This window comes from Toxorhynchites rutilus, chromosome 2 (assembly GCF_029784135.1).
Source record: "Toxorhynchites rutilus septentrionalis strain SRP chromosome 2, ASM2978413v1, whole genome shotgun sequence".
Lineage (NCBI taxonomy): Eukaryota > Metazoa > Arthropoda > Insecta > Diptera > Culicidae > Toxorhynchites > Toxorhynchites rutilus.
The window spans coordinates 68,278,922-68,294,629 of NC_073745.1; the positions used below are offsets into that span (position 1 = coordinate 68,278,922).

The following is a 15,708-nucleotide window of genomic DNA, read 5'->3' on the forward strand; positions in this document are numbered from 1 at the left end:
TGAAAAAAGTCATTTTACAACAGCAATCGAAAAATCATTGTGGCATCAATGTACTCTCTGTTACAAAACTTTCAACCCTTGCCCTATGAATCAGAGATATGAAATGCTTGGTTTCAGGCAAAATTCTCCTCTAAATATTGACTTTTATCCTGTAGTTTCGTAATCTTGCTTGTACATGATCTCTCTATTTGCGAAGGCAACTTCATCAAGAAACAAGAGTTGATGAAGATTCCATTGAAAACAGCCTAAAATATCTTCCGATATCTACTTGGTGTATCTGCAAAGCTCTCCTCTCCAAGGCTCTTCAAATAATTCCATGCGCATGTAAAATTTCACAAATTTAAGATGCGTTGATTGTGGATTTTTAATAAAATACTCGCGAAATAATTAGCACAGATTATAACAATATTTTCGACTCTTAACATATTTATCTGTCAAAAGCAAACGCGACCATTTTTACGACCTTTTCAAGCGCGACTATTTTGAGCCATCGTGTCCAGTTAGGGAATGAACGCACAATATTTCTCAAAAAATGTATAGCACAAATTGGCGATCTAACGCAAAACGTAAACGATCGGTGAGACATCTGGATTTTGTTTTTGAACTAAGAAAATGATGCTAATGTAACCTAAAACTCAAAAAAACAAATCACGTATATTTTACTTCCGGGCTTTCCAAGGTAGTTCTCACATGCAGGAATCGTGCATTTTTCTACTTGTGTTTGATTGTGCTCTCGAATTTCCTTCTTTAATTCAACCATTTTCAACATTTTTATAGTTTTCACTACTGAAAGAGGTAAATAAATAACATGTTATATATAAAATTGCGCAGAATAAAATTTCTTACAAACTCATCGCAATCAAATAATCTTTTATGATTATAACATTGTAATTTATGGAAAGAACTACAAACCTTCCATAAGCTCACATGGAAAAATTTAAAACCATCATCACTTTCACCGCAGCGCCGCCTAGGTGTAGATTTGTACGTTAGATCGCCAATTTAATGTATTGGCCTGCATTGACGGTGTAATTGAGCGAACCAATTTGGAGCACGTTCACCGAGTACTTGTGCTGTCATTCCATAATTTGTCATTCAGTTCGGTGAAGAACTAATGGAGGCACGGTCTTTTTTCGTCCTCCCATGGTGCAAGTTATTTCTTCATCATTTTCACTTTTCACCAAATCATTTCACAAATTAGCAGTGTCTTGGATTGTACACGGGATTTGTTTGCACAGTAAGGAAGTGGATCCTGCTGGAAGTGGGTGTCAATCACAAGAAATCAACACAAAACAGTGGGTGTAGTAGCTGCAACAACAACAACAACAACAACAAATCTGTAGTCGGAAAAAGATATCTCTAAAGATGAGCACCACAGGTGTTTTACCTTTTGTTCGCGGGATTGATTTTACCCACAATGATTTCCGAGTAAGTATATGGTTTCAATTGATGCGTGAAAAAAGGCGCCAGGTGCTACCCATCGTGAGGTAGGACCAACATTTTTGAACATAATGATCAGGCGCCGCTATACGCGGTGACACACTTTCCCGAAAGGTTCTATTTTTGTCTGTCACCAACGGCGGTTCACAGTAACGCAACAAGGCAGAAAAAAACAAAAGAAATTCCTTCAAGTGTGTCATTAAATAAAAAAAAACTTCCTGATCAATGTTATGCAGTTTTGCAATCGCTCGGAAGCGGTAGGACTGAGTTCAAGGTCGAATGCATTTTGTTGCTTTCAGGATGGAAAGTTCCCCAAAAATATCAAGCATATGTCCGGCGTTCAGTGGCTCAAGCTGGATCGGACGGGAATCAAGGAGATTCCCGAGGAGATGGGAAAGCTGCTGAAGCTGGAGCACTTGTCGATGAAAAACAACCAGTTGGAGAAGTTGTATGGCGAGCTGACGGATTTGAACTGCTTACGATCACTCAATATGCGGCGGAATAACATCAAAAGTTCCGGTATTCCGAACGAGCTGTTCGATTTGGATGAACTCACCACACTTGACTTGTCGCACAATAAACTGAAGGAAGTGCCAGAAGGGCTGGAGAAAGCCAAAAGTTTATTAGTTCTGAATCTGAGCAATAATCAGTAGGCTTTGGATTGAATGTTTATAAATACTTTTCATTGATAGTATGTTTTTTTTTCAGAATTGAGAGCATTCCTCCTTCGCTTTTCATCAACCTTACCGATCTGCTGTTTCTAGACCTCTCCAATAATAAGTTGGAAACGCTCCCGCCCCAAACAAGGCGTCTATCGAACCTGCAAACACTCATCCTGAACGATAATCCGCTAGAGCTGTTCCAACTACGACAGCTGCCATCGTTACAGAACCTCGTGTGTCTTCAAATGCGCAACACTCAGCGAACGCTTACCAATTTTCCAACATCGCTGGATAGCCTTTCCAACCTTCAAGAGCTAGATCTCTCACAAAACGCGCTATCAAAAATTCCCGATGCCCTCTATAATTTGGCAAACTTGAAACGACTCAATCTGAACGATAATGTCATCCAAGAAATATCGCCACTCATTGAGAACCTCGCCAAACTGGAGACTCTCAACCTTTCCCGGAATCAACTTGTGCTATTGCCCTCGACCCTTTGCAAACTGCAGAGTCTCCGACGTCTGTATGTGAACGACAATCAGCTCAATTTCGAAGGTATACCGTCGAGCATTGGGAAGCTAGGGGCACTAGAGGTATTTTCCGCTTCCAACAATCAACTGGAAATGGTCCCGGAAGGACTGTGTCGGTGTGGCTCCCTAAAAAAGCTAAATCTTAGCTCCAACAAACTGATAACCCTGCCGGAAGCGATCCATCTTCTCACCGATATGGAGCAATTGGATCTGCGAAACAATCCGGATCTGGTGATGCCCCCTAAACCGGTTGAGGTCCAACGCGGGGACGGTCTGGCATTTTACAACATAGATTTCTCACTCCAAACCCAGCTAAGGCTTGCGGGAGCGAATGTTCCAACCCAGGCTCAGACTGCGAACAGTAGTAAGGATCCGATAGCGCGAAAGCTTCGGTTGAGACGTGGCGCAAGAAACGATTCGGCTGACCAGGACTCGGCTAAGATACTGAAAGGTATGCAGGATATCGCCAAGGAGAAAAACGCCCTCGGTTGCGACGAGGAAAAGGTCGAGAATTTGAAACCCAAGCGCTGGGATGAAACCCTGGAGAAGCCCCCCGTTGATTATTCGGAGATTTTCGAAGAAGAAGACGGACAGTATGTGGGACTCACAGTTTGGGAAATCGAGAACTTCCTGCCAAATAAAATTGAAGAAGCGGCACACGGGAAGTTCTACGAGGGTGATTGCTATATCGTGCTGAAAACGGTTCACGACGATGCGGGTCAGTTGAGCTGGGAGATATACTTCTGGATTGGAACGAAAGCGACGTTGGATAAGCGGGCTTGTGCTGCGATTCATGCGGTCAATTTGCGGAACTACTTGGGAGCAAGGTGTAGGACGATCCGGGAGGAACAAGCGGACGAGTCGGATGAGTTCTTGGCACTGTTTGACACCGAAGTTACGTACATCGAGGGAGGTAGAACCCCAACAGGCTTCTACACCATCGAAAACTTGGTTTATATTGTGAGGCTCTACAGAATACATGATGCTGGGGCCAATATTCACTTGGAGCCCGTGGAGGTAACGTCCGAGTCACTCGACCCCGGATATGTTTTCCTGCTCGATACAGGCCTTCAAATATTCATGTGGTACGGGTCGAAATCTAAAAACACCCTCAAATCCAAAGCTCGTCTTATTGCGGAAAAAATGAACAAAAATGAGCGCAAAAACAAAGCGGAAATATTCCAAGAGTACCAATCGAGCGAGGGCGTTGAATTCTGGAAAGCTCTCGGTTTTCCTGATGGTCAAGGCCCTGGAGAAAAACCTAGCCCCCACGTGGATCCCGAGTTCAGTCCGATTCCGCCACGTCTTTACCAGATTCAGCTCGGAATGGGCTATCTGGAATTACCACAGGTGGAACATCCTGGCAAGAACCAGCACTACACAATTTTGAACAGCAAAAACGTCTACATCCTGGACTGCTATCTGGATCTTTTCGTGTGGTTCGGCAAGAAATCAACCAGGTTGGTGCGTGCAGCCGCCATCAAACTGTCCCAAGAACTGTTCAACATGATTGAACGACCCGAGTACGCTCTCATCACGCGGGTTCAGGAGGGTACGGAAACGCAGGTGTTCAAGTCCAAGTTCACCGGCTGGGATGAAATCATTGCGGTAGATTTCACTCGCACCGCACAATCTGTAGCCCGAACCGGCGCTGATCTCACCGGATGGGCGAAAAAGCAAGAAACGAAGGCAGACTTAGCGGCACTCTTTATGCCTCGACAACCCCCGATGACACTCATCGAGGCCCAGCAACTAGCGGATGACTGGAATTATGATTTGGACGTGATGGAATCGTTCGTTCTGGAGGGGAAGAAATTTGTGCGACTGCCCGAAGAGGAGCTGGGTATATTCTACACTGGAGAATGCTACGTATTCCTGTGTCGCTACTGTCTTCCGGTGGATGACGATGAAGACGAGGAGGAAGGTGACACCGTTGATAACGCTGCGAACAAATTAACAAAAACCCCGGCCCCACCGGCAGAGGAAATACAATGTGTGGTTTATTTCTGGCAGGGTAGGGAAGCCGGTAACATGGGATGGCTCACGTTCACGTTCACGCTGCAGAAGAAGTTCAAGTCGATGTTTGGCGAGGAGCTGGAGGTGGTTAGAATTCACCAGCAGCAGGAGAACCTAAAATTCATGTCCCACTTTAAGGGCAAGTTTACAATCAAAACTGGTCGCAGGAAGGAGAAGCTGAAAACTCCCCAGGGCAAGCAACCGGTGGAGTTTTACCATCTGCGATCGAACGGGAGCGCTCTCTGTACGCGACTGATACAGGTGAAAACGGACGCCACGCTGTTAAATTCGGCATTCTGGTGAGATTTCAACTGGTAGTCGTGTTGAAAACAGTAAGCAATAAGATAATTTTTTATTCTAGTTACATTCTATTTGTACCATTCGAAACGGATGACGATTCCGAGTCGGGAATCGTGTACGTATGGATTGGATCCAAAACGAGTGCTGAAGAATCTCGGCTGATACAGGAGATCGCCGAGGACACATTCAATAGTCCATGGGTTAGCTTACAGGTAAACATTGATCTCTTAGAGTTTAATCATATGCCGTTTTTATTTCGCTCTTTTCAACAAACACAACAGAAGATTATATTGTCGTTCAATCGGTTAACTACTTCTGTGTTATTTTGGCTTTGGTTCTGTTAGAAAATCATTTTGGGATGGGGTTTGGGATGGCTCTAAAGTTCTGATTCTGTATATGTAATCTCCAATCTATCTTTCTTTCTTTCTTTGTTTTTAAGAGGCTTTAAACTTTGCAGTTCATTCGCCTCTAATTCCAATCTATCTCTTGAAATAACCGATATAGCGTCTTTTTTCCTAGGTTGCATTAGGGTGACCATGAAAAAGCGGTTTTTTTGCTTTAACTTTTATATTTCAAATTCTACATCAAAACTGTCTTCGTACGACTTTTAGAACCTATCAAGCCCAACATTTTGCGATGCAGAACTTATCAATATCTCAGTTTCACTCAAAGGTATTGATACTACAGCTTCACTCAAAGGTATTGATATTCCCCTCCATGGACATTTACTGTACCTGTTGTAATTATGGGATAGTTGATAAGTCAATGACATACTAGCGTGGTAGACTGTTTACGTATGAATTCAATTATAGAAATGTCCCTCCTTTGTTGTCCACGTGGACATTTCGTGGACTGCGAAATATTTGTATTATGTCGGCGCTACACGATTCGTCCAACGTTTGACTCGAATGTTGGGCTCAAACATTTGACTCAATGAATCGACAAATGTTCTGACGAATGTCTTGCTACACGGTCAAGTGAATGTTCGATCCAATGCATTCGTTCCAAACAATCGACAAATACTTGGATCGAATGTTTATTGTTTTTATTTAAAGGGTGTGTCACATCAAATTGCATCACGGAAAAAACGCTGTAGAAATTTAATTTTTAGGAATTATATCTTCAGCTTTCGCTTATAATCAGATAAGAGTGTATAGATCACGTTGGCCATGCTTCACTGTCAATTTTTCGTAAATTTGGAAAAATGTCGTCGAACGAAAAAGAGCGTCGTGAATTAATCCTGTGCACTCATTTCGAGAATCCGGAGTTATTACATCGGGACATCGGTAAGATGCTGGGAATCGTCCAATCCACGGTCAGCAGAGTACTAAAACGATACTTCGAGAACCTAACCATCGACCGGAAGGTGAAGAACGGCAAAATGGATGCTCCGTCAGTGAAAAAGATCACAAGCGCGTAGTTAAGCAGTTTAGACGTGATCCGAGAAGTTCGGTCTGGGATGTCGCCAATAAGCTGAATTTGTCAAGTTCATTCGTCCAGCGGACCAAGCAGCGGGAGGGCCTGCGTACATACAAGGTTCAGAAGGCTCCTAACCGCGACGAAAGGCAAAACATGGTGGGGAAGACGCGAGCCCGGAAGCTGTACACCGAAATGCTGACGAAGCCGCATTGCTTGGTAATGGACGACGAAACCTACGTCAAAGCGTACTTTCGTCAGCTGCCGGGCCTGTTGTTCTTCTCCGCAGAGGACAAATTCAGCGTTCCGGAGGAGATTCGCAAGTAGAAACTATCCAAGTTTGCCAAAAAGTACATGGTGTGGCAAGCGATCTGCTCTTGCGGAAAGCGGAGCGCCCCCTTCGTGATGACAGGCACGGTAAACGGGCAGGTTTACCTTAAGGAGTGCCTACAGAAGCGCTTACTACCACTATTGAAGCAGCACGAGGGCCCGACCATCTTCTGGCCGGATCTCGCTTCGTGCCACTATTCAAAGGACGTGTTGGAGTGGTACGAAGCCAACAAGGTCACCTTCGTGCCAAAGGAAATGAACCCGCCCAACGCGCCGGAGCTTCGCCCAATAGAGAAATATTGGGCGATTATGAAGCAGGCCCTCCGGAAGAACCCAAAAGTTGTCAAATCGGAGGCGGGCTTCAAGAGAAAATGGATTTCTGTTCAAAAAAAACTACAACCTGACGTTGTACAGAACCTTATGGACGGGGTAAAGAGGAAGGTTCTAGCATACGGGCTTGGGCTCGAAGTATGAATAAAAAGAAAATGCCAAAAGTTGTTTAATAGTTTTTATTTTACTGTCTAAAATTTTCAAAAGGATCAGTCTACTGGGCGAATTTCTACAGCGTTTTTTCCGTGATGCAATTTGATGTGACACACCCTCTACCATCAAAAACGTTTGGAAATTGGGTGACGATGCGAGTATTGAAATTGCCGTAGCAATTATACTGATATTGGGCAGTAAATTGAAAATTTGGAAAAAATGTATTTTACGAATCAATTTCATAGCTCCTTTTACCTACAACCCAATGTCCTGGAAAAAAGGTAATGAAGATGGTCGAGTTTCGAGCGACATAGCATGCGCTGCCATAACTATTTAGCAAATAGTGACGTCAGTCGTTGTGTTTATCTTTTATTGCTCACCGCATCCATGTAAAAATGCAATTTTCAGGAAGTAATTTATCAATTAAAAACGTACATTTTTATAGAGCTCCCGCTGAATATGAGGCTAATGTGATAGCGTGGAGTGAATATTTGTGAAATCACGTCGAAAAAGACGGATAAAAGTGATATTTCCATGTGCCATTTTCACTTCCCCACGTTCACAGAAACAAACGAAGTTTCATTATTTTACCGTTATGAAGTTGATGTTTCGAAGGCTCTCAAAGTCGGTGTGTATGTTATGAGATAATAATCGCCAATTAATCAAAATTTCACCGGAAATGTTACTCCTTTCGAGAACTAAGCATACGACTGCTCTCTGGACCTTTTTACCACATGAATAATCGAAATAAGCCACGATATAATTGCCATCTGTTAAAGAACAACCAGTTGAATGATTTCATGAGAATTTTGGCTCAAATTATCATGCAACTGTGAGTACTTTGAACATTGTTTTGTTTCTTCCATATACATTTCATATTGAATACAAATAATTACGATATTTTGCTTGCCAATACAGATATACTTCGCCTACTGCTCTACCTCTATATGTACCTCATTGCCTACAACCTGTAAACAAACCAATCTAATGCGGGCGCTACACGATTCGTCCAACGTTTCACTCGAATGTTGGACTCAAACATTTGGCTCGATGAATCGACAAATGTTGTGACGAATGTGCTGCTACACGGTGAAGTGAATGCTCGATTCAATGCACTCGGTCCAAACATTCGGCGAGTATTTGGATCGAATGTTTATTGTTTTATTTACCATCAAAAACGTTAGGAAAGCTGACCAATTCCATCTCCATGATCAACACCTTCAGCGCTTCCAGAAGTGTCTTCGGGACAATTACAGTTCCAGAGAGAACGACTGGAACAATTCTTGGGACCTCCCTTCTTCGTTGGGTTGACGCGTTCTGCGAAGTACTCGCGCAGTTGTCGTACCTGGGCAACACACAGTGCAGATATATCGACGATCCCTAATCCCCCTCCTTTGCGTGGTAGTGATACTCTCTTCAGTGCCGATTGAGGATGGTGCATTCCGGCTTCTTTGAATGCTTTCCTCATCCTCATCTCAAGGTCAGTCTTGCTCCACTTGACTGCTCCAAACCGAAAGTCAGTAGGGAAACCACGAATGTGTTGATCGCGCATACCTTATTCCCCGCGTTGAGGAAAGTCCTTAGGACACAGTTCACTCGATTCTTGCATTTAGGAGTGGTGAGTCCCGGTGAGCTATCGGAATCAGGGCTCTGCATAGTCATAGTCAACTGAGGATAGTCAGCTGACTAATTGACTGACTATATCCATAATCAGTTAGTAATGACTTTTGGCTTCTTCACGCAGTTTCTCCGCCAAAACGACTGAATAGTCAGTCGGGCGTTTAGTCGCTATCTCCCTCTACCGACTCGACTATATCATTTCATTCTTCCCAGTCAAATTGTCCTCATTGCATTTTGAAGTGACTTTCCCCAAAACGAATTCGTTCCTCTCTTTCTCTCTCTCCCATGTACATGTGCATGCATCGATGTTTGAGTTCAACGTGGTTTGACATACGCTACAGGAGAGCTAGATTCTTTTGTATCATACACGAAAATTACTCACACGTAGAAAATATGGGTAAACAATAACCGTCCATTGATGGGTTAATTTCTTTTTTGCATCAGAAATCATTTTTTCGTTCCTCTTTATATGGACGTAAAAATAATATTGCGTACGCGGGGATGAATTAGTGTCAGGAGGAAATGGAAGTGTGGAATGAAGTCAGTTGAATGAAGAGGCAGATTTGTATTCATTAGTCGAGTCAGTTAAAATAACCACTGACTGGACTAGTTCACCAGTCATCCTCGCTAGTCAACGCTAGTCAAGTCACTTTTTGTTGCCGGCAGTTCTAGTCGAAGCGAAGCTGCGTAGAATAGAGTCGGTCCTCATTTTTACCCTTCGAAGATTTCGGGCCATGATCGGAATACAAGATATTTATAGGAATCGCCACAAACCATGTCTCTTATCAACTCGCCGTCATAGACTCGTAAGCTCCGGATTCGGTAAGCTGCCCTTTAGGCAGACGGACACAGCGGCACTTGTCGAGGCCGAACTCCATGTAGATGTTCCTGCTTATGTCTTCGACAACCAGAACAGCTATACCTAGACGCTGACGTGAATCAGCGTAGGTCCTGAGATCGTCCACGTAAAAGGTATGGATCACTTCTTCATGGGCGCCGACGCCATAATTATTTCATAGCCGTGGCCGTTTCTTTTGAGCGTCCTGTTGAGGAGATTTAGTGCCAGATAAAACCAAAGCGAGCTGAAAGAATATCCTCCTCTTTATCTGCAGCGACTGCAACACATTTTCCCCATCACTGAGGTGTAGAGTAGGATCGGGCGATCTTGGGTCGATTTTCAAAAGATCGATCTTTTCCATTTCGATTTTAGATTTTTTGAATCGATTCATTGTACCCGAAAATAATCGTGAAGATCGATCAGTTTCAGTGTACATCGATTTTAATCTAACCACCTGACAAATTTTATAAGCATAATGTCAACATTTGGATAGCTTTCGAGGATGTCGAATCAGTGATAATGAACAGGATTTAGCGATCTTGGATCGACATTTAGAAGATCTATCTTTTCCTCTCCGATTTCCGATTTTTCGGATCGATTCATTCTATTACACAAAATCACGAAAATCGATCTTAGCTTTTGGATCTTTCACATCTTTTTAATCGTAGAGAAAAAATTGCAAATTTGTTTTTCAGTGAACTTTTATTTCAATCCCTCCAAAAACCACTTGACAAATTTCATAAACATTGGATCCCTTTCAAGATTGTCAAATTAGTAGTCGTAAACCTAGGAGAAGCAGTTTTGTAAGTTTAGTCATTACAAAATAAGTGGTCACAAGTTATATTTACACCATCATATTTACTGGGCTGACAGCGGAAATTGTGACGAAATGGATGATGACAGCAGGTCCAGCTGAAGCGTTCTTTTCTAGAACTGGGACTACTACCAATATTTCGACTTAATGTCAGACGTAAGATATGGTTGGATTCAACAGGATTATTGTCAGCGTAGTACTGAGTGAATATCAGTTGTGGAAATTTTAAATAATTTTCAATAGATTTATTTAATTAAATACGAGGGTCGTTCAAAAAATAAGTTTCGGTGCCTCAGAAATCGCGGAAAAATAAAGTTAGGACAAAAAACAATGTGATTTTCGTAATCTACGTTTTATTTTCTATTTTTCTACATAATCGCCGTAACGTTCGAGGCATTTTTCATAGAGCGGCACGAGTTTTTCTATTCCGAGCGCGAAGTGCGTAGCGTCCAACTTTTCGAAGTACGATGTAACTGCGTCACGAATTTCTTCAGCGTTATCGAATCGTTGACCACCGAACGCCTGTTTCATCACACCGGGAATAAGTAATAGTCGCTAGGGGCTAGGTCTGGGGAGTAAGGAGGATGCTCGAACACAGTCCATTTGAATTTTTTCAATTGAGTGGTCTCTTCGGTGGTCGTAAGTTGTTTCGCTGGATCAGAAGTCTTGAGAAAGGCTGTTACTCTTTGGGAATGTATACAGAAATCAAAGATGGCGGAAAATGTAAACTCTTATGCGCATTTTTATTTCTTCTTCTACAACTTGTGGTTTGTTGTTTGCTGTTCGGCCGATGCTGCTTTTTCTTCTTGATTGGCTTCGATGACAACACGCAGTGGTCGATTGAAAAGTGATGATTTTCGGGACACATGAAATATTTATATGATGGTTTCAGCAACACAAGCCCCTCCCCCCTACCACCCTCATCTGGAAGGGTGAGGGGATCCCATAAAAATATTACACATACTACCTTGATCAAAAAGTTCCCGGAATCACCACCGTGTGGCGTTCTCAGTCATCCGTTTCAATTTTTCTTTTTTTTTTTTTGTAAGTTAGCACATCTGTCATTGACATTCTATAAAATTTGAAGTGTGATAGTTTTACATTTCTAGTTGTTACGCTGTATTGAGTACATCTGCTATTGTGTGTGCCTCGATTTTGCATAATTTACAAAATTTACAAAATCAATCGTTATTCGTGTACATTTGGCTTCAAACGAAACGAATGCCATTCAACAATCACCGGATTATCCTGATTTGGCTCCTTGCGACTTTTATTTTCTTCTCGAACGACTCAAAAAACCAAAAAACGTTTCAGCACCCGAGATGAGATAATGGAAAAATCACAAGTCGAATGAAATAAATGTTTTGAGCATTGGACCAAGCGCTGGCGTAGGTGCTCGCATTGTCAAGACGGCTCCTCCGCTCCTGTGCCCCTTCCAATTGTTGCAACCGCTTGGTGCTCCTCCACCAATGAAACATTATGATGGCGAGAATGATCGCCACGACGAACGCCGCCCCGTCCATTGAATATGATGCCACATCGTGCATCGATATTGTGTTCTCGACCTTATCGCTTCCAAACATTGTTGTCCAGCCGGGCACTAGAATAATGGTGTGGTTGTCGATCGGATGTTTAGCGTTACTTGATCCAGTGATTATGGAGTCCTTACGTTGTATTACTCCTTGGAAAGTCCCAAATTGCTGATGAGTATTTCCGTTGGTGGGAAATCGAATGATTTTTGCATTGTTCAGTGCGCGCTTCTAGTGGGAAATCGAATGTATCTTGCATTGCTTATGCGCGTGTGGCTCAACTTACGGAGTCGTTGACCACTCCGATTTTGAGTACTTCCAGCCGGCATCCCCGCACATGGGTGGGGCGTGGTGATATATCAAGTTAGTGATGAGTACAGTTAATCAGTCTCGAATACCTCCCGTTGACGTCTTTCCAGGCAGTTCTTTCTGAAGCTGAGTCGATTATAAACTCAAGACCTTTAAACAAAATGCCGTTGGAGTTGCCGAAACAGGAAGCTGATACACCCAACAATTTTATTCTGCTCAGTTTTAATGGAGTAAAGCATCCTGAATGGACACCAACCAGCATATACTGGATCGGTTCTGAGCAAAATGGCAAGAGAATATTTGCCTACAATAACTCGCACGACGAAGTGGTTCGTTGGGGAGCGACCGTTAAAAAACATCGTCAAACATTACGGTGATCACGGTGATAAATAGTATACCGGGCTCTAGATTTGAAAAAGGGTCAATTAGGAATTATTGGCCCTTTAATCTAGAGTTTTTTTTGCTCTTGTCTTCTATGAACTACATACGCAATATAAAGAAAATGAGTTTGATTTTGAATTGTCTATTTTTCAGTTTATTTGCTTTTTTTGGAAATGAAAATAAGAATTCGAATACATTCGAGGCGTACTATTTAGCATAAGAAATCTTTATCGTAGATTCATTTAAATATTTAGGTGGTTTTGGGCGGCGGAGCACTGAGTACTATGGAGATCAGATAATGATTACTACCATGTAAATCGTCGGCCTTCTTCAACTACAGTATCCCAACAAGTAGAGGATGGCTGCCGAAATGTCCGGACGGCGTGAGAAATCAGGGTAGCGGAGGAATCCAGTGTGAAGTGCAGAGGAAAACTCCAATAGATGTGTCAATGGAAGCTCCTTTATTGTAGTGTAATAATTAAGATGAAAGTTTCCACCAAATTAGTCTCATCACTCTATCATCAGGCCGTGCGTGTATTTGAACAACATTAATAAACATTCCCCTACATTTGCAGATACTTCATGAAGGCGAAGAACCGGAGAATTTCTTCTGGGTGGCCCTGGGTGGTCGCAAACCATACGATACCGATGCCGACTACATGAACTACACCCGGCTGTTCCGCTGTTCCAATGAGAAGGGCTACTTTACAGTGGCCGAAAAGTGCTCAGACTTCTGTCAGGATGATCTGGCCGATGACGACATTATGATTCTGGACAACGGAGAGCAGGTGTTCCTCTGGCTCGGCTCTCGGTGCAGCGAGGTCGAGATCAAGCTGGCTTATAAATCCGCACAGGTAATGGCTAATGATATTCGCAAATAATTTTCTTAGTCCTTATATTTTATTCTACTTTCTAGGTTTACATTCAACACATGCGCATAAAACAACCGGAACGACCGAGAAAACTGTTCCTCACGCTGAAAAACAAAGAATCGAAACGATTCACCAAGTGCTTCCACGGCTGGAGTGCGCACAAACGACCCCCAGAGTAAAAAAGAACAATCCCTTGCCCCCCAGTTGCAGTTCCCCCAAGGCATGTGAAGTTTACAGTAAGCCAAATTGTACTTATTTCTTTCGATTTTATTCGTTATGGTTTATTAGGTTGCAAACACTATCGTTAAATCGGTTTCCCATCCGGAACAATTCCATCGTTACAATTGGCTAAACTATTGATAGTGTTAAATTAATGTCTTCTTTTATTTGCAATTGCTGTAACAAATCTATTCAATACGCGTTACTCGATGTTGTAATATTTACTTTGAATCGGTCGGTTTTTAGCTTTCGTACTATACAAACCATATTTATAAAGATACGAACTCGTAATTTGTAAATAAATTTAAGGATGGGATAACGATGGGCACTAACATGTAATTATTTTTTAACACTTTTTTTTATTCTATGTTGAAATTATTGATTTGAAGGTGTCAATTTTTGATCCGCTCTCAATAAGTAAAATATATATACACTGTAGTACAGAACAAATAAATAAAACATTTAAGCACAAAAGTACGTGAAAGTTTGCTGATTTGAATTTAATGTCCGGAAGGATTTGTTCCTGAGAAATATCCCTCTTTCGATCGTTCGACCCCTAGTACTCGTCTTCCGGACGACTAGCAGAGTATTTTAATGTAATTCACCTAAAAAAAAGGAGTTAACAAATTGATAAAAATCATACGTACAAGCCACATCTAAAAATATCGATCCAATCGCCAACTAGGGCAGAAAAATCCAGAGAAGCTAAACACATGTGAGCAATTCCTCGCCCTTAGTTTAATCATCGTCATCGTCATCATCCGATGGTACGAACAGATCGTTCTCCTCCAGGAAGTTGGCTATATTCTTGCTGATAGCGGCCCCGATGAGCAATCCAGGAATCACAGTAAATATCACTCCGAACAGCCCGAAGGGGGTGATGTCGGGCATGGGTTTAAGGGCACCACTTCGGTAGGTATATTTTCTGCGTGCCTGGCGGATCTCCTGCGCGCCCGTTCTGGCCCTGGTAATGCAGAACAGACCGGTTGCTCGAATCACGCTCGATAGCACCATATTTGAAGGGATTCAGCAAACTTCTGGACTTTTGCAATCTATTTATGGCGAGATCACTTATGACAACCTGGGAAGCAAAACACGGAGAAAAATTCTGTCTGATGACTGAAGACTTTATGCATCAGATGATGACAGTATTGAGGGTTTCCAGCCAAAACTTTGCAAGGTGTCGGAGATAGATATTGACCGAGGGGCTCCGCAACGGTCGTCTTTACTTGATTGTACTAGAGATCTGTCATTCGCTCATGAGCTGTTCATCCCAGGGGTATGACTAAAACGTCAAATCCCTCATATTGCCGGTGTACCCAATATTGCTGCGGTTTACTGACATTTTGGTTCTATCCATTATTGTTGTTTACAACTCGGTCCGGTTATATAGTCTTATAGTGGCTAAGGGCATCCGCACCAATGCGTTTCTATTCAAGGTTTTTAGTCTCGAGTTTTAGCCATTGCCAATTTATTAACTCATCGATTTGCGCACCCGTCGTTGCTATCGCGGTTGCTATAGTATCACTTCTTTTTCGCACCGCAGGTTGCTAAATACGATTGGTTTTACTAGAAGAAATGACAAGTGTCAGTTAATTCTCTTTTCGTCGCGTTCATTTTTTGGTAGATAAATGTAATACATACACTTCCAAAATAATATTTCAGAGCAAAATCACAAAAAACGAACACAAGACGAATGAAACCCACAACAGATGTTTGACGTTTGTTGAAAATAGCAACACTTGGCTCAGTTGCTATCGCGTTGCCAAAGTTGTTAACTCACTATTCACCGAGAGGCCGATTACTATTTCCCACACCTGAACCGCAACCACCAGTGGGGTTGCTGCGTTATGATGAGGGTGGTCAAAATGTCCGTAACAACGCATTGGTGCGGATGCCCTAAGCAAGTGGATAATGAAGGTTATATGGAGGCAAAATTCGAGCTTGGC

At 42.5% G+C, this 15,708-nt stretch overlaps 2 protein-coding genes across 2 annotated transcripts; one reads left to right on the forward strand and one right to left on the reverse strand.

The window, feature by feature from the left end:
* The first annotated feature begins 1,104 nt into the window (after positions 1-1,104).
* LOC129764525 (protein flightless-1) lies at positions 1,105-14,255 on the forward strand. The gene is made up of 6 exons (XM_055763699.1): positions 1,105-1,428; positions 1,740-2,089; positions 2,149-4,947; positions 5,010-5,160; positions 13,244-13,522; positions 13,585-14,255. The coding sequence occupies exons 1-6, from the start codon at positions 1,366-1,368 to the stop codon at positions 13,717-13,719; spliced, it is 3,777 nt and encodes a 1,258-aa protein (XP_055619674.1). The 5' UTR covers positions 1,105-1,365; the 3' UTR covers positions 13,720-14,255.
* Positions 13,798-14,900, reverse strand: LOC129764526 (essential MCU regulator, mitochondrial). The gene has a single exon (XM_055763700.1). The coding sequence runs from the start codon at positions 14,771-14,773 to the stop codon at positions 14,498-14,500; it is 276 nt and encodes a 91-aa protein (XP_055619675.1). The 5' UTR covers positions 14,774-14,900; the 3' UTR covers positions 13,798-14,497.
* Positions 14,901-15,708: the final 808 nt, after the last annotated feature.